This window comes from Euleptes europaea, chromosome 4 (genome assembly GCF_029931775.1).
Source record: "Euleptes europaea isolate rEulEur1 chromosome 4, rEulEur1.hap1, whole genome shotgun sequence".
NCBI lineage: Eukaryota > Metazoa > Chordata > Lepidosauria > Squamata > Sphaerodactylidae > Euleptes > Euleptes europaea.
This window is the reverse complement of record NC_079315.1, coordinates 52196912-52221442: the sequence shown is the minus strand read 5'-3', so window position 1 is coordinate 52221442 and position 24531 is coordinate 52196912. Positions and strand designations below refer to the sequence as shown.

The window sequence follows — 24531 nt, the reverse complement described above, 5'->3', positions numbered from 1 at the left end:
TTAAATATGAAACAGAAACAGAACAAGTGAAAGTTTGTATGGTGAAATGGATGCAAATTTTGGGAAAAGAAATCACGATTCAACAGTGGGAACAATTATGGACAAAATCAATAAAATTTAGCGCCAGTCAAAATCTAAGAGAGAACTGGTATAAACTGTTCTACAGACGTTATATAACTCCAACGAACATTTAAAAAATGAATAAAAATGCAGACAGCAGATGCTGGAAATGTAAAGAACAAGATGGGACATATTTTCATACTTGGTGGTCGTACAAGAAGAGCAAAAAATTTTGGATTCAAGTACATCAAGAAATGTAAAAAGTTTTAAAAATTAACTTTCCTCTAGACCCGGAAATTATGCTGTTGGGACTAATATCACCAACTATTGAGAAAGATAAAAGAGAACTATTTTACTACATGACAACAGCTGCCAGAGTTGTATTTGCAACAAAGTGGAAACAGGAAGAAACCCAAGAAATAGATACTTGCCAAGAGAAAGTGGCCAAATTGACACATTTGCTGAAAAAAAGATGAATGAAAGAGTGGCATAGAAAATGGAAATCTTACTATGAATACATAAAATTGTAATGCTTAAGAATAGCAAATAACCCAATAGTTTAGTAACAATTTAGCAGTATGACATTATAGCCATCATATTTAAATCATAAACTCATAAAATATGTAAACAAGTATCATAGTGGCATAAAATTATAAGCCAAATATAATTAAGTTCCCATTCTCAAGTGTTCAATGTAGGTGATATTATGTTAGGTTTTTTAACTACCAGTAAGTACTAACAAGTATATTCACAAATACAGTTCTATAGTGAGGATAACCTAAAATAAATACTAACAGACATAAGACTCAGTTGAATGAGGCACACTTGATATTATGTTAGGTTTTTACATTAGATTTTGTGTTAGAATTTATGTTAGATTTTGTATCTATGCTATGGGTTATGTGTTTTGTTATTGTTTGTATAACTTTATAAATTGAAATAAAAATTTAATTAAAAAAAGATTTGTTGTCCAGTTTAGACAACTTAATAAACACCTGCCCTTGGCAGGATTAGAACTCAGGGTTAAGTAGGCCAGATAGCTGAGCCACAAAGCTTCCTCCCCTTTCTCTGGACAGGATTGGAACTCAGGCAATCAAAACAGGCAAGCCAAATGACCACAACAGAAGGAGAAAAGCACCTCTGTTGTATTTTTTCTGAAGCCCTTTTGAGTAGATCAAACAGTTGAGGGTGGGAAAGAGAAGCTGCGTGGCTTCATTTTGAACTGATGCCTTCCGCTGCACATGAACTGCAGGCCCCAAGGGGTAACGCAAGCGCATGAAGTGTTTGTGGTCTAATTTAGAACCCCACAAAAAGCCAGATTCAAGTGTTCAAGAATGCTGTTCACAATTTGCTGTGAAACTGCAATTTGATCAGAGTAGTGGGTCTCTGTCATTCATCCTGTGATTTTAGAAGTGGCATAAGGAGAAAGTTGCCACTACATTGGGCGAGTGGGAAAGATTGTATCAACAAAGTTGTGTCACTTAGGTAATTAATAAAAGTACAAGAGGCAGCACCTGGCTTGTGCTTGATTCTTGCACTCTTAAATACTGACCTTTCCACACAATTTTTCCTGAATGAAATGCCATTTTGTTATCCATTGTGTGATAGCTGGCGATTTTTAGTCCAGACCATACTTATGATGTGGAGATATATTTAATATAATTTAAACTGCAATATTTAGTCACAAGGAAAACATAACTCCTTTCCAGTTGCCATGCCTATTGTGAGTTTTGTGCAGAATGTGCTTGCTTGACTATATCGTGGACCTGAATTGGACAGTGCTTGTGATGTCACCAAAGATGAGCAACAAAACTTCAGCCTTCATGCCCATTCTATTTTGTGATTTTTAACCTTTAGTTCAGTTATACAAATTTTATGTGCTAGCAGTGTTATGACTGTAGAACAACTATTCCCCAAATGGTTTCCGTAGAATCCCCAGTGCTACCAGTTCCTTCCTGCAAATATATCACAATTATTATGTGGTTAACATTCTTTCAGAAAGTTTAATAAAACTTTCAGAAAGTTTAATAAAACAGCCAAAGGAATTGCTCCTTTTTGCTTTTATCTGTCCTGATCATGACTATATGATTTCAAATATGAACATTAAAAGAAAAGATTAAGAAGCAATTGTTTTTGCTGTACATGATAATTAAAGCCTGACCTGCAGAAAAAGACATTGACTATTTAAGGGTCAATCAATCATCTTTCTTACAGTCATTGACCAGCATTACAAACAATATGAAAAATCAGTCAAATTACACAAAACTTAGTTTATGGGAATAAATTTAAAATGTGACCTTTAAAAAAACCCATTTAAGACCATTTTAAATCTGCCACAACTATAGTTTTCCAGACCCTTCTTATCACACAAAATCTGGCAACTTAGCACAATGTCTAAGAGTTCTTATCTGATAGCAAATAGTCCAATTTAGTTTTATCAGTTTCACCAGAAATCCTAACTAATAGCAGATTAATAAATTTTAGTCTAGCCGCCTTAGAGTAAGGACATCTCAACAGCATATGTTCTGTTGTTTCTACCTCATGTAATGGGCATGAACACAACCTTTCTAGGTATGGAATTTGCCTTCAAGCACCGCAGAGGGAAGTGCTGCACACCTGGCAAGGGTAAATGCTCTTCTAGGTCATTTATGCATGGGCACTTGGACTCACGTTCGGTCCCGGTCTGGCTCGGTTGTTCCTTGGAGCTCTGAACGAGTTCTCCATCCATTAGAAATGACTTCACTGCCAGCCCTTGCAATGTCCAGGTCTTCCTATTCCTCTGTTAATCTGACTTTTCCCTCTAACCTGAGCTCAGCCCAGCTGAAATCTTCATGCAGATGGCAAAACCGGGCCACAAAAAAATTGATTTCTCTCACAGCCAATCACAAAGCAGAGTGTAAAGAGGTGGAGATTCAAATATTTTCTGCTTCCTCGGAGCTCTTTCTGAGCAAAAGAAAGGTGTTTTAAAATGGAGGTTTGGATTTCTCCCCCCCCCCTCTTTCAGATTGCTTTGTTTTTTGTTTTTTGTTCTTAAAATGCATTTTTATGCGGCAATCGGGTTTTGTGGGGGAATCTTCTCTCACAAGGAGCATTGCAATTACAAAGCAGAATTTAAAGGGGCGAGACTTGAGCATGGAGGCTGCTGGTGCAGAGATTTCCAACAGTAAAGTATGGATCCAGCCAGCAATGAACCTCAGGCAAAGCTCTCATGCATAAATGACCCTAGAGTTGTTAATTTCCAACAAGGCCAAGTAGGCTGCTGGAACAACATTTGCATGTTTAAGGGCCAATTCAGGTATGTCATAGCCACACAAATTACCAGGGAACTATTAATTATCCAATAATTAACTACTAATTAGGAGGAGGAGGAGCTTGCCCACGGAAATGCAAATTTCTGGGATTTTTTTGTGAGAATATAGTGTTCTATTAAAGTGCCTATATGGAGCTCACTTCCAGATGATTGTAAAAAATGAATGCCTCACTAGGGGCATAAGTTCTGAAGCATCCTTAGTTTAACGTCAGTGGCAAGGTATCTATGCCTTCCATTTTGTGCCCCATTAACTGCCATGTGAAGGATTTACAGTAGATGTGCCGTGTGTGTTTGTGTGCGTAAAGTGCCCTCCAGTCGCAGCTGACTTATGGCCACCCCGTAGGGTTTTCAAGGCAACAGACATTCAGAGGTGGTTTGCCATTGCTTGCCTCTGCATCATGCCTCTGATAATCTTTGGAGGACTCCCATTCAAATACTAGCCAGGGTCAGGGCTGAGACTGGCCCGAGGTCCCCCAGCAAGTTTCCATGGCAGAGTGGGGATTTGAACATGGGTCTCCCAGATCCTAGTCTGATACCTTAACCACCACATGTATGGAGTAAATCAGTATGGAGTAAATCAGAAAGAATTATGCTAGTTTTTGGTGATTTGACCTACTACTCTAATCCAATTTAGGGTACATATTAAAAGATGTTAGTGTTAAAGAATGGCGTCTGCAGTGGTTTCAGTGGAGAACATGGGAATAAAAAGGTTGCTTACAGGAGGCAGATATCATAAGAGGACCTATGGCACACTGGTGGCTGATTATGGTGCTGCTGCTTGCATACAGACAATGCTTAGTGAGATTGGTGGGTCCTTTGTATATGCATTGTTTATTTTTAAATTGGAGAAATTCTGCAAAATCCAAGACTGCCAATGGAAGAGTACAGCTGTTATCACAGTGCTTTGGAAAGTATATTCCCGTCAGTCTAACCTGATGAGCACATTGTGTTACAACAGGTCAATACTGCTTAACTGGGCTGAGATCTGGCACACTGTTACTTCCACTGGAATAATTGAAATATAAGAGCCAGTGCTGTGGTGTGGTTAGAGTATTAAAGTTGACCTCAGAAGATGCAGGTCCAACTCACTGGTCACCATGAAACTCACTAGGTGATATTGGGTCATCATTCTCTCTCAGCCTAACCTCCCTCACATAATGGGAGATATTCACCCTGATATCACTAGTTCTGTTGCAAGATTTTCGGCGGAGGTGATATCACTCAAACGTCAAAACAAAACAAGCATGTAAGCTGCGAGTTGAATGTTGAAATAAATTTTGTAATTTCAATGAGGCTGGTTCAGGGGGAATATATTGTTATGGTATTGGTGATGCTATGTTTAGTAATTGTTTTCTACTGTGTTTTAACCTTTATACGTTGGGTGTTGTAAATTGATTATTTGGTGTTGTATTATGTATTATTGTTATGGTTAAGCTCAAGACCTTTGATCAAAGGAGCTAGTAAATAAATGGAATGGAACACCTGTGGTGTGAGAATGGAATGAATATCCAGATTGACTGATGAAAAATCTGTTCCCTGCTTGGAGCCAGATTGTGTGCTGAACCAGCAGGTGTTTCAACATCTTTAGCAGTCATACAACAAAAAAGCGCAAGTATTTCAGAATATGGTCTGTATAACCAGTGCTCTTCCAAACTGCTGAACTTTCTCCCATTCTCTAAAGACAGCCCTTTATTGCAGCCTTTCAGAGTACACGGACTGCACCACATTTGAAACAGCTGTAGGTGGCCAAAGCATTCACTACCAGGGTTGGAGCAGCTCTGGCAAACACCACCTTATTATTAATGAAAATGTCAGCACAATGGAAAAATCTAACGCTGCAGCCATCCGGTTGTCGTTTCCTCTTTGGCATCTGCTGACCTGTCCTCTGAATCCCTGCACTGTAAACTTGAACAACAGGGCTGTAACTTGTAAAGCCTTTATGAATTGGCCACAATCTTACCCTGCATTTCATGTACCTTGTTACAATTGGGAATGATTCTCAACTGAAAATGTAAAAGATACAGGCTATGCAAATAGTGTTCACTATTTAAATAAATCTTCGATTGATTGTAGCATTAGAGTAGTAAGAGATCACAAAGAAGTCACAACTGTTTGCATTGTAGGGTATGTGGCTTCATTCAGTGCTAAATTTGTTCATTTCAGTTGAATGCTGGTGCAGGAAACATATCAGAACCTGCAGCAGAATGAACATCAAAATAAAGGGAACCAGAATGAACCCACTATTTGCTATTATAATTATTTTCTTCTCTACAGCAAAAGAAGCTACCAAAATTTAAATATGGCCAATTTAGAAACTTTAAAAAGCAATCTGTTTGGACATTGATAATAGTTAAAATGACATAAAGATCAACTGGTTTTGAACACACAATTTCACATAATTTCTCCAATTGGAGCCAGAATTTTCATTAATAAAAAAGCAGGGTTTATTTTATTGTCAGACAAAACTCTTTTACTAAGCATGAGTGTGCACTTTCTAGCCAGGTATGTATTCTGTCAGCATTACATTCACTTCCTTAAACAAATGTTACCATAGTGTCATAGTTGGGATTGGCCGTTTTTGATACTTTCTCTCTTACAGTTATACTCCAGAACCAATATGACTGAAGAAAACAGCAAGTTCCACACTAAATGGTAGTGTGGAAGAAATGTATTGAAAAGTATATTGGTTTTGATTTGATCAGTGTACTGTCTGTTCTGCATTGCCTTGTGCTGATGATCATCAAGAGGGAAAACAACACTAACTAGGAAGAAACATCTGCCTGCTGTAAAAATGAATGTAGGGATGTGCATTCAGGGTGGGGAGAAGCAGGTGATGGGATCAGACATTAGGAGGAGCAGTAGAAAGGTCTGCCTAATCATGACAATTCCCTGGGTTGACATTTGTTGTGTTGGCCTTGCCATACTGGCACGTGGGTCTGCTGGGATTCTCTAATTTGGCATTGGTAGGCTTGCTAGTTCTGTTTGCACTTGGGGGCTTTTGGCCAGTGGTTGCTTGTGTGTATTTGGCTATTGGCTTCTTTGCCATGGAGAAAGCATGGAATTCCCCACCCCCCACCCGAGTAATCAATGGGGGCAAGTAGGACAGCTGGGGGAACTTTGTTCAGGGGTCCATGGAATTGGTCACCTTGATCAATTCACTTGAAACTTTGGAGGTCTTCAGTGGACAAGCAGGATGATGTTTTCTGAAATACCATCTCTGGAGGAATCATGTCATACTCTGAAGCTTTCCCTAACTTTAATTGGTCAATTAACTTCAGTTATCGTAACTGGTGGCCAGGGAGGAAGATTTTCTAAATCAACATCAGGCAAAACCCCTATATTGGCTCTACAGCATAAAGTGCTTGAAAATATGTCTTCCAAGAATTGGCAGGGACTGCACACCTCAGGGGCCTCTACCTGAAATGTTCCTGAAGCAATATGTTTTTTAGATCTAGCTGCCTGAATAAATTGGGGCCAGAGTGCCCTTCGAGTATCTCTTTTTTAATTAGCATTTTATATTGTTGCTTTTGAGTTTGTAATTCAGGAGGAATGGTTCTGGCATGACTCAGCCTATGTTGATTGAACTGGAATATGAATTATTTCTTAAGTGTAACACACTCATGGTTGAACTAGGGTTTTGAGGTGCGTTTTGCAGGCAGCTTTAGTTTTCGCTTCTTGCCACCTGCATTGTAGATGATGTTGCATGACAGACTCAAATAATTCTGCCATAATCATCTTGCCATGCACCTGAGAGGTTTTCTTAGAATAAAGCAAGTCCATGCTTTGTTTACTTTCCTAGACTATTATGCCAAGCACAGAGGTTTCCGTTTATTGGGGGAAATTAGCTGGAGACTAGATAGAGCTTTGCAATAGGCTGGCGCGGGGATCTTTTAACCGATTCTGCTCCAGATGAGCAAGGAAGCACTGCTGCTGCTGGATCCTAGAGGAGGAGGTCCCCCTCCCCTTCCTTTCCTTGGGCTGCCAAACTCCAGATGGTGGCTGGAGACTTGGCAACCCTAGCATCTCCTTCCCCCCCCCCCACTAGGAGATCTACGCCTGGTATGACCCCTGAATGATGTTATAGACCTGCAAATGGCCCTTGGCAGGAAAAAGGTTCCCCACCCCTGTACTACAGGAAGGTATAGAAATGAAAATGGCTTATCTTCATCTTCTTTTGTCTTAATGGAAAAGCAGCAACATTCCTTTCAGGGGAGAGTACGGCACACATTGCTGGTTCAACCCAGTCAGCTTGCTAAAGCCTTGGCACAAACAAGATGGATGCCAGGAGATCCCATTCAGACTCTGGCTACACAGCACTGTTTCATCCTTTACACACTAGCTCCAGTCCTGTACCCCTTGCGGGGTGTCCCAGGTTAGTTTAGGGCCTGTTGGGCTACCATAACAAGACCGTTTGATTCTTTTGTAGCCACAATCTCAGGCCAATTCTTTTTTTTTTAAAGATATTTTATTAACATTTTCAAGAAAAAACAAACAAATTATATATACATACATTCACACAGTTTGCACTCCGGGGAGTCTATTTCATCTTACATTTCAAACATCTTATACATTGTTCTTATATTCTACATTTTAGATAATAAATTCCTTCTATACTATATAGTAAATTTTATAAGCTGATCCTTATATATAACAATCTATCCTTTCCATTTAACATAATCAAAATAACATTCCCATTTCTTTTGGGATTCGTCAATCGTCTTCTCTTTCATCAAGCTGGTCAGTCTGGCCATCACAGCAAATTCATTCATCTTTTGTTGCCACTTTTCCAAATCTGGAATATCCTCCTGTTTCCAAGATGCTACCAATACTAGTCTAGCCGCTGTTGTCAGATAGCCAAATATTTCTCTATGGTTTCTGTCCAAGTTATCTGGCTCAATTCCTAGCAACATAGTTTCTGGGTTCAAAGGAAATTTGATTCTTAAAACTTCCTGCATTTCTTGATGAATTTGTATACAAAATTTCTTAACTTCCTTGCATGTCCACCACAAATGAAAATATGTTCCATCTTTGTCTTTACATTTCCAGCACCAGCAGTCATATGATTCATTCATTTTTAATGTCCATTGGTGTGATGTATCATCTAAAAAATTGTTTGTACCAGTTCTCACGTAGATTATTACTGGCCGTGAATTTAATTGACTTGGTCCAAAGTCTTTCCCATTGCTGCAATGTTATCTCCTTTTTAAAAATTTCCATCCATTTTATCATACATGTCTAGACTTGTTCTTGTTCTGTTTCAAATTTAAGTAAAAGTTTATAAATTTTCCCCAAAATATGATCCGTATCTTCACTAATTAAATCTTCAAACTCAGTGTTTTTTCTTATCATCCCCTGTTAGAAACAATCTTGTCGCATTTTCATAATCATTTGATTATAGGTCAGCCAGCCAATATTTATATTCTTCTTAATCTCATTCCATGGTTTTATTTCTTCTTGCTCATTTAACATATCTTGATATCTTACCTTATCTACATTTTCTTCTCTCCCTTGGTTAGATATGTATCTGTAGGGGACATTACCTGTGGAGGTACCAGACTTAATCTGTTTTTGTTTCTAAGCCATGTCTTCATCAATCCATCTTTAATGACATGTTTGTCTCCAAAAATTTCTGAATTCTTTGCTTTCCATAAGTAATAGTGAAATCCCTTATTCCATGTGCCCTTTTCAATATTCAAGTTTGTTTGAACTGGGTTCTTTATCCATTCCTCAATCCATTATAATCCTGCCGCTTGGTAATAAAGCTTGATATTTGCTAGGGCAAGTCCGCTTCTTTTCTTTTCATCTTGCATAATTCTGAAGTTAATTCTTGGTTTCTTTCCTGCCCAAACAAATTTATTGATTTGTCTCTGCCACTCCCTCAACATCTTATCCTCGATTTGTATTGGGAGCATTTGAAAGAGAAATATCAGCCTTGGTAGTAAGTTCATCTTTATAACTGCGATTCTCCCCATCCACAATAAGTTGAGTTTTGCCCATCTTTTTAAATCTTGCTGTATTGTCAACCATATTTTTAGGTAATTGTCTCTTAGCAAGGTATGATTTTTCCCAGTAATGTATATTCCTAGGTATCTAACCGGTTCTTCTGTAATCTTACATCCTGTTAGGATCTGTATATTCTGTTTTTCCAAGTTGTCCAGATTCTCTAAAATGATCTTTGTTTTATTTTTGTTTATTCTATATCCTGATACTCGACTGTATTTCTCTATTTCCTCCATAAGATGTTCTATTGACTCTGCAAGGTTCTCCAATGTTAAGACCACATCATCGGCATAGCATTTTAGTTTATATTCCTCTCCATCAACTTTCAGTCCACCAATTTTCTCATCTTGTCTTATTCTGGTTGCTAATACTTCCAAAGCCACATTAAATAACAACGGCGATAGTGGGCATCCTTGTCTAGTGCCTTTCTTGATTTCAAATTTTTCTGATAATTTCCCATTGATAACCAATCTTGCTGATTGTTGCTGATAAATGCTCTGAATCCATTTAAGATATTTGTTACCGCAGTTTAATTTAGGGAAAGTCTTTAATAAAAAGTCCCATTGAATATTATCAAAAGCTTTTTCAGCATCCAGAAACACAAAGGCTGCTTTTCTTTTCTTCTGTTTTACATGTTCTATAGCATTAATGATAAAGCATACATTATTGCACATAAGTCTTTTCGGGATGAAACCAGTCTGATCTGGATGTATTACTTGTCCTATTTTCTTCTTTAGTCTGTTGGCCAAAATAGAAGCAAAAAATTTATAATCCACATTTAACAAAGTTATGGGTCTGTAAGAAGCTGGTCTTTGAGGATCATTACCTTCTTTGTGAATTAGTGTGATATGAGCTTCTTGCCATGATTCTGGGCACTTCCCAGTTTGTGGAATGTCATTCAACAATGTAAAGCTAGTTTTTCTTCAAAGCATCTATAGTATCGTGCTGTCAAACCATCTGGTCCAGGTGCTTTATCCGTTTTCTGACTTGCAATAGCTGTAGTAATCTCTTACATAGTAATATTCTGATTCCACCAAGAATCATCTTTTTCAAATATTTTTATCTTAGAATCGTTGATATAACAATTTCATCTTGATTATGTCCATTCAAGTGAGATTGATATAGATTCTCAAAATATTTTACAAATTGCTCTTTAATGTCTTTTTCTTTAAAACTGACTTTGTCCATTATCTTGACACCTATTATTGTCTTCTTTTCCATTTGTTTTCTAAGATAATAAGCTAGGTATTTTCCAGGTTTATTTGCACGTTCAAAAAACTTGTTTGCAAATAAAATTTTCTTTTGCATCTCTTCCGTGTCCATCATGTCGATTTCTGTTTTTACCTTTTTTACTTCTTTCAGGATACTGTTTTTTGAAGCTCTTCTATCAAATGCTCTCTGCGCTGTCTTTTTTGTTTTTTAAGTTTGGAGTTAATAGCAATCAATCTTTCTCTCATAAAAGTTTTGCTAGCATCCCACACCATTCTGATCGAAACTTCTGATGAGCAATTTATCTCAAAAAATTCTTTTAATTCTTTTTTGCACTGAAGTATAACCTCTTTTTTCAGTAGCAGATTGTTGTCGAGTCTCCATCTCCTAATTCCCGATCTTCCATATTTCCAAGTCAATTCAATTTGATTATGATTTGAAAGCAGTTTTGGTAAAACTTCTACGGTGTCTAAATTATTTAGTAATCTTTGAAAACCAACACATATCAATTCTTGAATAGGAGTCATGTCTTTGTGAATAGAATGTGTACCCTTTTTTGTGACTGTTTTTAGTTCTCCAGGCATCTTGAATTTCTAAAAGGTAAAGGTCCCCTGTGCAAGCACCAGGTCATTCCAGACCCCTGGGGTGATGTCACATCCCGACATTTCCAAGGCAGACTTTGTTTGCGGGGTGGTAAGTCCATATATTGTTTTACTGATTTTGGGAGGCGACCTCCCTTATGGTTCTTGGATCTGTCAATATTGGGTCTATAACAGCATTCATATCTACAACTGTGATTATTTCTCCTTCTTGCTCTTCTAAGATAATTTGAAATATTTTTTTCAAAAAATTGTTGTCTTTCATTACTTGGTGCATAAATACACATCAATGTCAAAATTTTGCCCTCCATCGATCTTAACTTAATTAAAAGGTATCTTCCCTCTGGATCCTTAACTTCTGCTGTTACTTGAAAATGTGGACTTCTTATATAGATGAGAACTCCTTTCTTTTTTTCCTTTGCCAAGGCAATAGCTGCGTAACCTAATTTTTTGTTCTTTAATAGATGTTCATGAGCTTGTTTGATATGTGTTTCCTGGATACAAATTATGTCCACTTTTTGTTTGTTCAATTGATGAAATACTTTATTTCTTTTAGTGGGTGAATTAAGTCCATTTGCATTCATGGAAACTATCTGCAATTTTTCCATATTGAATTTTAGTAGGCTGCCGCTTCACTCAGTTTAGTTGACTCACCACTCTCTGCTTCCTTCTTTTGCTGGTCCGCACCGTCTTTCCTCTTAGGACTGGTTTTTGGGGAGTCTTTCTTCTTACCCGGGGGACTCGATCTGCCGTTTTTATCTTCTGCTTGTAGGTCTCTTAGCAGTCTGTCTGCTTGTTGTTGATTTTTAATTGTTCTCCTTCCCGTCGGAATTTTTTTCCCCAATCCTGCTGGAATGATCCAACGATATCTGATTCCTTTACTTAATAAGACTTGTCTAAGCTGATTAAATTCTTTTCTTTTTTCCACCACTGAGCTTGGTAGATCTTGGGATATCTGAATTCTCTTGATCTCAGGCCAATTCTGTGACAAACTTCTCAGGTAAGTAGACTGTTTGGTTCATGGTCTCTAAAATCAAGATAATTGGTAAGTGGTCCCTTTTGTGATGTTTCCCTACCTTTAAATGGGGCACAGATTCAAGTAGATTATGTGAAACCAGAACCAAATCAATAGTGCTGGCACTGCAGCCTGACAAATACATAAACTCCCCAGGAATGACTCCCGTGACTGCACCATTCAAAATAAAAAGATCCAGTCGAATAGTAAATTGGGCTAAGTGAAACCCCTTCCAATTTAATTTTATGTCTTTAGACTGCCTGAGGAAGAGATCTACTGACTCACGTATCAGAGGAGCAGCACTGGCATAATTTGTTTTAAAAATAAGCACTCTAGCCCCACTGATTTGGGAAGACATTGCAGTTTTCAACAGGGCTCATTTCCAAGAATGGCTGCTTTACAACTTGCTCCTGTATAGACCTAAGCACACATGAGCCTGTGGATTTCAACTCCTCAGAGGCTCAGATCAGGATGGTAAATTGCTTTGAATCTCTATAGGCTTGTTCTCCAGAGTTTTGTGTGGCTTTCCTATTGCAATAATAGTGTAGTGGGTTGCTATGGCATAGTTCCTCCTACTCTACTGACTCTGTGTTAGGGAAATAAAATTGGAAATGTCCTATTTTCTGTCAAGAACAGTATGCCATCAACAGATTGTATGCTAAGAAGTTCTCTGCAAAACAACCAATCAGATACTATTCTAGATTTTAAGACTGGCCCTTTCATCCCTTATCCCTTCTCAAGCTGCTCCTTAGAATCTTTCAAAGGGATCTCTAAGCAGACAGAGGTACATCTGAAACAGAACTTTTCATTGCCAATGTACACCTTTGGATCAGTCAATTTCTTTTGTAATCAGTTGAGACCTCCAGAGATGAAATATGGCGCCCCATCAATTACTACCCGGGATAACCCAAGCACCCATGAACAGAAGGAAATCAGAGAAAATTTGTCTTACCAGCTCCCAATGGGCCACTCTGCTCCTCCCCATAAAGTTGCAACTGAAGATGAGGAGGGGGAAACGGAGGGGGCCTTCCTGCACAAAACGTCAGATAGTATAGGAAGGCTGCAGCAAGGAAACTGGTCAATTTTGTCCACTGCAGTGGCTTAAGTGTTTGCGCTGATCATGCAAGGAGAAGGCTTTGTAGAAGATTGCACACAATTTCACATGACATCCCCATCTTGCTGCAGCTCCATGCTTCATGGCATATTTAAGTTCAAGAACTCTCTTATCCTTTATACCAAGTGCAAGGAGAACCCTGCTATGACCAACTCCCTTATATTTGCAGGAACTTGGATCCAATCAAACCCCTTCCTTTCTTACTCAAGTCTAAACATGCGGTCTGGAAAAGGAACATTCTTCAGTTGAAGTAATAAAAGAAGGTATCCTTCCATCTGAGGATTTTGCTTCCAAAACAAAAAGATCTGTGCCATTTTGCAAAAAAAATGCTGCTTGGAGCATATGTGTGGCAGAGACCAGGATGGAGGAGCACTTTGGGGTTGTGGCTAAGGAGATCTCAACATCAGCATGTGCAACAAAAGCTACTGTAGAGCTTATAGTCAAGAGAAGCCAGGTCAATACCAGCAAGTAGTCCTTATGGCCATTCAAGAAGCAAGTTCCACATAGAGAGCCCACAGTACAGATTAGCAAGGTTGTCATTAGAGAGGAAATAGCAAAAACCAAATAAACCTTAAAATGTGCCTTGTGGCATAAAAAGTAACTCCACATCAGAAATATAAAAACTGGGGGAGAGGTCACTGGAAATAAAGGAGACTTGTGACCAATATAACGTTCCTGTGTTCTCCACAGGCAGTTCTCTGTGCTGGTGTACCCAAATGTGATTCTAGGGCCAAATTAATAAATCGTTTGTGAACAGCACCAGCTTTGAGAACCTATAGCTATGAGAACATGGCTATGTACCCTTTGAAGATTCTGCTCTTAGTTTTTGTACACAGCCTTGGTTTCACCTTATAGAAATACATTTAAAAAATAAAATAAGATTTTCTTGTTGTTAGCAGGAATGGGCAGGAACACCTCCCCTATGAGGAAAGGCTAAAGAGTCTAGGACTTCTCAGTTTAGAAAAGAGATAACTAAGGGGGGGGGGACATGATAGAGGTTTATAAAATTATGCACAGGGTGGAGATTAGACAGGTTCACGGAGGATAGGTCTATCAGTGGCTACTAGCCATGGTGACTAAAGGGAACCTCCACATACACAGGCAGTCCACCTCTTAATACCAGTGCCAGGAGGCAACATCAAGGGAAGGCCTCGGCCTCTATGCCCTGTTGTTGGACCTCCAGAGGAACTGGTAGACCACTGTGTGAGACAGGATGCTGGACTAGACAGACCACAGGTCTAATCCAGCACACTCTTCTTATATTCTTATATACATTTATCTTAATTTTATGGGACACATGGATAATATCTAAATCCACATCAACATATTAACTTGGCCTTTTCATCCCTTATCCCCTCCCAAGCTGCTCCTTAGAATCTTTGGAAGTGATCTCTAAGCAGGTAGAGGAACGTCTGAAACAGAACTTTTGAGTGCCAATGTACACCTTTGGATTACTATCATTTACAACTGCATTCACATCTACTGAGAACTCAAACTACACTGCCCAAAGAAATCACAACACCACACACAATTGACTTAAAATATGAACTACTACTTTAGTGACAAGAAGATTTTTTATTGATTAAATGGATTCTGCATTAAATGGATTCTCTGTTGCCAGTTTGCTTCAGCCAACACACTAAGTCATCTTCGTGCTGATTTCCTGCTTATAGAAAAAAGAAGTATTCCTTCCAGTGTATGTGAAATCCCTTTGGGGTGTTTTATGATGGTTGGGAGGGAATACACATTTTGAAATACACAGTCTGTTACAGGCAATGAAAGCAGCCTGGCTTACCCTCACACAGAATCTGGGAAGAAAATTTATCTAAAACGCATCAACTATCAGTTTATATGGCAAGCCTGGCTAGAAATGAGGTTTTATATTACTTATAATTTTAAATGTTTTATCAGCATTTATTGCACCAGCAATTGAAGGGAATTGTTTACTTTATAGTTATGAGTTTCCAACAGTCAAGGACTAGTATTGCTAAGGTAGAATCTCACTTCAGTCAATAGAGGAAAACTTCTGAAAGAGTATGAAGCAACATACAAATGTCATAATGCAATATATAATGAATTTGCATTAACAGTATTCCCTGAGAAAAATTTATTTGGCAGACTACTTGTATCACTTCTGAAACAGCTGTAAACCTCGTTTCAGAAGACAATCTATATATACAGTTTATTCTTCAGTGAACCACACACCAAAGATTTGTTTTTTGGTTGTTGTTTTTTAAAGTACACCAAATACAAGACTATTGATGCTGGTGGTGAAGTTTCTAAAATATCAGAATACCCAGAAAAGGGAACATTTAGGTGTCTCTACATCTAAATTATGCAAAATAGAAATGTGGAAATATCTGGCAAATGTGTGACTTTGGTCTTTTGTCAGTTCCCTTCTCATTTGTTACCAATTCCTGCTAGACATTACCTGAGATTCTCTCTTATGACTCTTGCACCTTTTGATTGGACATCTATACTTTGCACTATGAAAACAAATGTCTTGGCAACCTTAGAGTAAAGATTATTTGAATATCAAATATGATAAAGGCAAACTAAGTGTCTGGTTAACAAAGTGTTAACCTTGCAACCTTGAGGTTTTATGCCTATATTATGCTACAATGGAATGACAGTGATGAGAATCCTTAGGGGAGAGTAGGCAGTCAAGGGAAAGCACACAAAACAGAAGCAGCAGCAGCTAAGTAACTACTTTGTGAATTTTGTATTTTTTTGAAAAAAAAGAACCAAGTGAAAAGAAAGGCACACCTTCCTGTTATCAACAGACAGTGAATGTGTTCTTATTGACCTCCTTATTAGAGGGAGAGTACTATGAAGAACCTAACATTTTAATGTCTGCGTTGATACGGAGCTTTGTCTCTTAAATGCTCTTCCAAGCACTGGACTGCAAAGGGATCAAAGTCAGTGTCAAACTTGTTGGCAAAAAAGTGGTGTTTTCGCAATATCCAGTTCAAGTCTCCAACTCCAAAGACACACACAGAACGTACGTGAATCCCATTACAGGGTGGATAAGGGGCACCCTTGGACACATCCCCCTCAAAGTAATGCCACTTGACAAATCTGGCAAGAGCATTCATATCAGAGACATCATATTTGTCACTAGCGGAAACAGCACCTGGCACTTCAGGGATTCGTTGAATAGTAGCCCACAAGTACTCATCAGGACTGTAAGTGTCTTTAGCCCATTCTATAAAAGCAAGGATTTTGCTGTTTTCTAATACATATCCGACAAACCTCCTACTTACAACGAAGTAGGCACTGCCCGAGAAAATAGGTGTACTGATAGGTGGGTGTTGTTTGTCTATTCCCATATTCTTCACTTTACCATCAACAATTTCATAATGCTTCTTCCACCGTATCTCCTTGTATGAAGGCATCTTCTCTGTTTCCAAACTGTTTTCACCCTTGAGAGCTTTTAGCTTCTCTACTATTTCCTGGTTGGTCTTGATTGGAAAATCCATACCACAAAGGTTGATCAAATACTTCCAGCTTGTACTCCTCCTGTAGAGATCTTTCATGCAGTTGAGGTCTGCTTGCACTCTGCTCCATGAAGCATACACTACACTCTCAAGCTGGCTAGCAATGAAGACATTGTCAAAACATGAAGCAATCCCCTTCACTGCAGCCAAGAATGATTCTGGGGACTTCTTATCTACATGGATGCAGTAATAGTTTTGGGGAGCATATATAGATCTCAGAAGTCTGTCAAGCATATTAATTCTGTGATAAACCACTATTGAGTATGCAAGTGGAAATTCCGCTTCTTCTTTGCTCAGGGGTTCCATAATATATTTCCGTCTCTTTATAAAAGAGGCACAATTAGTTGTCATGTTAATATAATCATTTGTTGTTAGTTTAGGGCTCTTCCTAAAAGACACAGTTAACAACTCCAGCTTTACTTTCTGAATTTCCTCTGGATCACCTTGCAATATCTTGGTACAGTTTACATTACTGTTGGGGTATTCAACTACAAGATCCAGATTCTCATGATGCAGATAATTTGGTTTCTGGTGAATTTTGATAAGGGACAAAGCCCCTGCTGTAAAAACTAACACCACGAGAAACTTGAAGCGTAGGATATGGCAGTGACGAAGTTTCCTTCTCAGCATTTCAGAGAATGTTAAGACCCTTCAGGCATTGAAGTAACTTTCTCTGGAACTCGATCATGCATATAACTTCAGAGGGTTCAGTTTGCATTTCTCAGAAGTAGATGGTTGTCCTGTAAATGAAAACAAAGTGCGTGCAGATTTAGACAATAGATGTGCATTTCATCTGTTCTTTTCAACCTCAGAGTTATAATCCCCATTTCTTAACTTCTTAAAAAAAATTAAAGGCAATTTTGGCAGTGAATTTCAGTTAAAAAATTAATACACTACTGTATTTGTTTTATAGACCTATTTAGTCTGTCAGTGCTCACATTCCAATCCAGGGCCTAGGTTTTTCATATAGCCACTTTATGCTGGAGCCTTGTAAAAACAATTGTTCAGCGAAACAGGCCATTTCTAGAGACAGTTCAAGGTCCCACCACCTATTATATTAACTGTCACTCCAACACCAGCTTATTCTCATTTAGAAAGTACTTAGTAACTTTAAGAGATGTGCAAAAAAATTATTTAAAAACATAAGGCTCTGCCCATGGATTTGAATCTTTAAGTTGCAATGTAAGAGATTCACCAAACTAAAATTAGTTTTTCTCTCAGTAACCAAGATTTTTAGCCCAAGAGCCAATGTGGCAAAGTGTTAGAGTTGGAAGACCCACGGCCCTCAGTTTGTCAGACCTGAGCAAGGCTGTTACCGCACTTGTATTCCCAGCGATGTATTAAGAGTTTGAAAATGTTATAAAAAATACTGTTCGCACTTTCTATGTATTCCCACCGATGTATTAAGAGTTTGAAAACGTTATAACAAATACTGTTCGCACTTTGTTTGGCCCCTTTAGCTGTGAAGACGTCTTCCAACCATTTATAAGCCGTGGTATCCAAAACCCCTTTTAAAGTGATGTTTTTTATAACATTTTCAAACTTAATACATCGCTGTGAATACAAAGTGCGGTAACCCCCTAAGGCTGATAATGAGAGGACATTTCAAAGGACACTGATTCATAGAGTCACCATGAGTCGGAAGAGACTTGATGGCACTGCACACACATACAACTGAAGCCTTCGCATAATGGTGACACAACACCACTCTCCCTCTCCTTACAACTCTTGATTGTATCAGTTGCTGAAGCAAGCAAAACAAATGGCATAAAATAAATTGCTTTAAATAAATGTGTTGATCACCACCCCCAAAAAACTTCCTCCCAGAAGTTTCATAGTTAAATACAAATTAGATACATTTACCACTGGCTGTTCCTAACTTCAGCCCCTCTTAGATTGAGGACGTTTTGGAGGATAGGAAATGGAAGAGACAAGGAGTTTCAGGGAAGGAAAGGGTTTTTCAAACTTTCACACACATTCTATTAGTAAAGCAACAAAATACATATCAAAAATTGAAAGTGCCTGTTTCCACTGATCTGGTAAGCTGTTTAAAAACATACCATTGTTAAGTACATGGAAGTCACCAAAAGAAGGAGAGTGGAGGTTTTTGTTTGTTGTCAGCACATCCCGTATATTTGAAAATCCTGCCTGAGTTTTTCCCTAGAAACAAAATGCTCCCATAGTACTTGGGGGACAGGAGAAAAGGGAAAAGGAGACAACAGTTATTCAGTGGTACCGGGGGAACTGCACAGACATATCCTTTTCAATATGTCTTGTCCTCTTATATAGCCAAGGAACGTGTGTTACATGACTGAATGCCCAAGTTTAACCTACTTTTCCTCTGATCAACAACATAAAAAGGAGATTCTGTATGTACACTTATTCAACTTCACAACTACTAATGTCGATGGTGGGCACTGTGGTTGTGCCACTTGCATCTGGAGTTATTTGAAAACTGCCCTTATACCTTGAAATACTTCAAGAAAAGTCCCCTTCTGTGAGGCACTTGCCTCCGGCAACTAAAATAAATATTCTTTTATTATTTAGTTATTTACACATTTACCTCTTTTACCAAAATCACTACTATGACAGTATAGGGGGTGCAATTTTATATTCTTGCCTCGAGTGCAAAATTAGCCAATTATGGCTCTATTTACTGCAATAACAGTTTAGCAAGAAGCGCTGACTCACTCTAGGTCCTCCAGCAGCAAAAACACCTTTAGGCTATATTACCACCAAGCACAAAGCAAGAGAAGGGAAAACAAGAGAGGCCACACACACAAAGGAATCTCACACCTGTTGGAATATAGCAATGTCTTATGTACAAAGAAGAAGAAAGAAGATCTTGCAGGGAGTAGCAAGAACTAGCTAGACAGACTGTAAGCAAAGTACCATCTTTCTAAAATGGGCTTCTCCTTGTCTGTCTCCAGAATGCTATTCTTAACCTTTTCTTCCAGAACAGTATAGATCTCTGTCTCTCAACTAGCCAGGCAGATAGGTTTATCTCTTCTCTTTCCTATTCAGTTTGTTAGTTCCTAAATAAAGCTTTCTTTACTATTCAATCAATTCAATGTCCTACTATATAGACACTCTGCCAACGATACTACCTTAAGGCTACAATAAATATGTTGGTTGTTAATTTCATAGCTAAACCATCCTCATCCCTAATCCTTCTTTTGGGGCATGCAACTGACAATTTAATTGCTGTCCATTCACACAACTAAGCATCTGTAAATGCACTGTCATACTTCTCTTTCCTGCAGCATTCTCAAGGTAACATATTTCCTGCTTCTCTTATAAACACTATGTTGACCAGTGCTTAGAAAACACATCTCAGTGACAAAAGGTTCCAGATGCAACCTCTGGCATCTCTATCTAAAGCATCTTCAGTAGCAGCTGCTGGGAAAGACTCATATTTGTCTCAGCGACTGAAGAGCTGTTGCCTATCTGAAAGGCAACTTCATAAGGCTATGTAAAATATGGCAACATTTGCACAAAACATAGGGAAGCCAATCCTAAAATGTGATTCCTCAATTATTATTAGCAAGATCTAGCTGTAATCTCTATGCCTGTCATGGTGCTTGAAAGGCACTCAGCACAAGAGGTCAGCAGTCACCTATCTCCCAATATTGGAAGAATCTTTCCCTTTAAGTGGAACTGAAGGTGTGGGGACATTTCTAAGGCTGCTCTAGAAAGGTCCAGTCTGTAGAAAGAGTACATGGCTCCTTCCCACACTACCACTGCTCCTGCATTTAGGATGGGTTAGTGTTGGCATGGGAAGAGGTCTCTCTGTGACTGCCACCCACAGTTGGGCTTTCTGCCATTGTCTGCATGGTAAGAAGCCGCACTCCAGCAGCTTCCATGCCAGGAAGATACCATCAGAACAAATGCAGAGATGGGTTCTTGTTCGATCTGAGAGATTACCAGGGAGACTACATTTGCTATCCATCTTGCTGTAGTTGCTTTTGTTCTCTGACAAAAGTTATGAAATTGGGATAATGTTGCTGGGGAAGGTAGGTCACCTAATGCTCTGAGCAGTAAGCCACTTTTAAAATGGATCCTGAAACAGACAACATGCATTCTCCCCTGCTGATGATTAAGAAGATCAAAGAGATGAGGTCTGAGCCAGAATTAGCAACACATTTTCAACCCTTTATGCTTCATACCCATGTATTTGGATTCTTTAATAAGCCTTATATGATTAACTGTAACTTAAACTGTCTCTGGACTTGAGTTACCCTTGCCTATTTAATGCCAAAAATCACTCGTCTTTTAAAATTATTGCTAGAAGTTCTCTTTGTAAGAGGTGATCCTGAGGACTCTCTGAGATGTCTACTACTGCTTTGCAGGTAGAGGTGTCAGTCATAGGGCTCTGTAGTCTTATTGTACCAGGAAGTGAAATATTTGCACATCCTTTATCAGCAACAGAATGTTAGGAGAATTTATGTTCATTTGACTGAGGAGGACCTGACTTGCATAGCCCAGGCCAGACTGATCTTTTCAATATCAGAAGCTAAGCAGGGTTGACCCTGGTTAGTATTTGGATGGGAGACCACCAAGGAATACCAGGGTTATCACACAGAGGCAGGCAATGGCAAACCACCTCTGACTGTCTCTTGCCTGGAACACCCTACGGCAGTGATGGCGAACCTTTTAGAGACTGAGTGCCCAAACTGCAACCCAAAACCCACTTATTTATCACAAAGTGCCAACACGACAATTTAACCTGAATACTGAGGATTTAGTTTAGAAAAAACAACTCATACATTAACATCTTTTGCCTTAAAAGACAAACACAGTCCATCTCCTCCCCAAACCCCACCCTCCTCAGGCTCCACCCCAGAAATCTCCATGTATTTCCCAACCTGGAGCTGGCAACCCTAATGGGAAGCCTACCTTAAAAAGAAGGACCCAAAGAGGCTCCGAAGGTGACCAGCCTCATCACGCCCGCTTTTGAGATGGAAGAGTCTAGTTTGCACTTTGGCAGAGTTTTCTTTTGTAGAAAGGAGTCTGCTCAAGGTGAGACAGTTTGCAGATGTGGGCATTGGAAAGAAAGGGAGAGATAAAGGGGGCGAGGTGATCCGAAATATTTGGGACCTAGCATGTCGTGAGATTGTGTTCACACCTGATCAGTATGGCTAGGACTGGAAAAAATGGCAAGGTATACCAAAGAGTTGAGCAAGCATTTCTATGGTTCTCATCCAGCAGAGCCTTGGGCTGGATCAGAATTAGCCCTGACTCCTCTCCCCCCATTGCTGCTGGCAAAACACGTGGGCCCAGCAAAAAGCAGCATAACCAAATGAGCAACTGTCTCCGTTTCCTTAGGTATGGTCTGAAAGACAGAGAAACGCAGGCTGCGGGCTGAACGTGCATGTGCATGCATGCATGGGGGGGCGAGAATTGGGCAAGGAGATCTTGGCGGGTGGGGGAGGGGCGTGGGCCGCTGCCGGGAATGGCGCAGGGACAGAAACGTGGGGATGGAGGAAAAAAGAAAGAATGAATGAATGGGAGGTTGGGGGGAGGAGGGAAAGAAAGGAGAATTGGCTCGACCAGGCCGCGAAGGATGCAGCGGACGCAGCGGGTCCGTATGGGCGGAGGGCGAGGTGGCCGAGGGAACAGCGGGAGGGAAAGGGAGGAGCCAGACACTGCGGCAACACAGCACAGGGGCGGTGGAGCCCAAGAGACGACAATGCCGGGAACTGCGCTGCGGCAAGGAGCTCAGCTACAGCCTCACCCGTCCAAGGTGGAGACAGGCAGGGCAGAGCTGGAGAGGAAAGCAGGAGCTGACAAACAGCTGAGCTGCGGCTGCAGCTCAGCTGAGAGAGAGGGAGGGGCCCAGACGCTGACCAAGGAGGCCTTTTGGAGCCCCGGAAATGCAAGACGGGAGGCTCGGGAGGGGGCGGACATTGCTGCCGTGTGCCCGGCCCTCTCACGCAACAGCAGCGAGCCACTTCAAGGCAGACCTGCGCATGCCCACAGAGAGGGCTCTGCATGCCAACTCTGGCATGCGTGTCATAGGTTCGCCAACACTGCCCTACGGGGTTGCCATAACCCAGCTGCGACTTTATGGTAAAAACAAAAAAACGGAGGACTTTGAGTGCATGTGTGTATGAAAAATCAGGGATGATGCTCAGAGATATATGCTGATGGGGAATTAGTCCTTCAGCTCAAATCCCTGATCTAGGCTGATAATATCTCTAGTTGAGCAACCCTAGATCAATTTCCTAGGGATTAGGCTCACTTTCAGTCAGAAATCCCTCTTTAGGTGTTTGTTTTATGAGGGAGTGACTAATGGATGCCAAAAGAAGGTAGATGAAAACAAAAATTATACTTCTGCACTGCCCCCTCACCGCATATAAGTCATTTTTAGGTAACTGCCCATATATATTTTTTAACATATGGGTTTTATCAGTCCAAAAAATAGCAGTATAAAACAAGTTGACCATGTTAAAGGATTGAACTCTAAGGACTATACCATGTTACAGACATTAATTGGTTTTAATTTATGGTACAACAGAGGTTTTTTCCCTGAAGGAATACAGTACTGCAGTTGCAGCAGTACTTTGTGTTTGTATAACAAGTTCAATTTACCAAATTAAATATATGTGCCTTAACCCAGTGTTAATGTCATTATTGCAGATTAGAAGGCTCTTTTCAGATTAGCCCTATCTCCATCTGAATTAAAGTTTAAATTCAGAATAGTCATTACTTTAATCCATAACAACTGTCTATGCAGACACATAGCTATTTTAATTAACATGGTTTACATAAAGAAAATAAATAATGAAATGTCATAAGCACTAAAGCAATCTTTTTTATTTCAGTACCTTAAGTTTAACTAATGCACAAACTTTTATCCATAGTGGTTTGTAGTGTTGCAGAAGTAGAACGGGGATGGGAGAGAATAGCCATCATGATTAACAAAGGAACGTACCTATTGGATTACCTTCATAATATTATTTCTTAAATTTAAACTGCAATGTAATGGTAATATTAATTACTTCTTTGCTACCTTTTCCACAGGTCACATTCTTTTTTGGACAAATTCGTGTCCAGTCTGTATGCTCAGCTCTATTCTTCTGGGATTCATAAATCTATATACTATTTCCCAAGTGTGCCCCTTATCTGTGGATATCTAAATCCTCAGATTGGGGCCACACCCAAACCCGTTTTTTCTACAAACTTGGAGGACCCCCTAGGTTTGCAGAAAAATCTAAAATGTTACAAAAATGTATTGGGGGTTTAATTCCCCACAATGAAATAAAGCATTGTCTGTGCATGCGTGGACAATGCACTTACCTTTGAGGGTCCTGTGGTGGCTGCTGTGTGGTGCCTGCTTTGGTGGTGGGGAGGGGAAGCTTTGGTGGGCCTGGAGCAGCTCAGGGCAAGCCACCAACAGAAGTGATGTGGGGTGAAGACTTGTGGGGGGGACAGAAAGAGAAAGAGTGTGACTGAGTAGGGGGGCGGAAAGACTAAGAGAGTGGCGAAGTAGGGGGGCAGAAAGAGAAGGAGAGTGACAAAGTAGGGGGAAGGCAGAGAGAGAATGGGAGAGTGACGGAGTAGGTGGCAGGGAGAGTGATGGGCATGGGGGAGAGAGTAAGAGAAGGAGTGGCAGGACGGAGAAAGAGGGAGAGGCAGAGAGGTAGCGGGAGAAACAAAGGTGGGGGTAATGCTCCCTTGCAAGTTTTTTGTGGGGCCCCTTCTTCTATTTTACCCTGTGAGATAGT

At 39.8% G+C, this 24531-nt stretch overlaps 1 protein-coding gene across 1 annotated transcript; it reads right to left on the bottom strand.

Annotated features, from left to right (window-relative positions):
- Nucleotides 1–16138: 16138 nt before the first annotated feature.
- Nucleotides 16139–17478, bottom strand: GCNT1 (glucosaminyl (N-acetyl) transferase 1). Its single transcript, XM_056848480.1, has one exon. It carries the CDS (start codon nucleotides 17432–17434, stop codon nucleotides 16154–16156), a length of 1281 nt encoding a protein of 426 aa, XP_056704458.1. The 5' UTR covers nucleotides 17435–17478; the 3' UTR covers nucleotides 16139–16153.
- Nucleotides 17479–24531: the final 7053 nt, after the last annotated feature.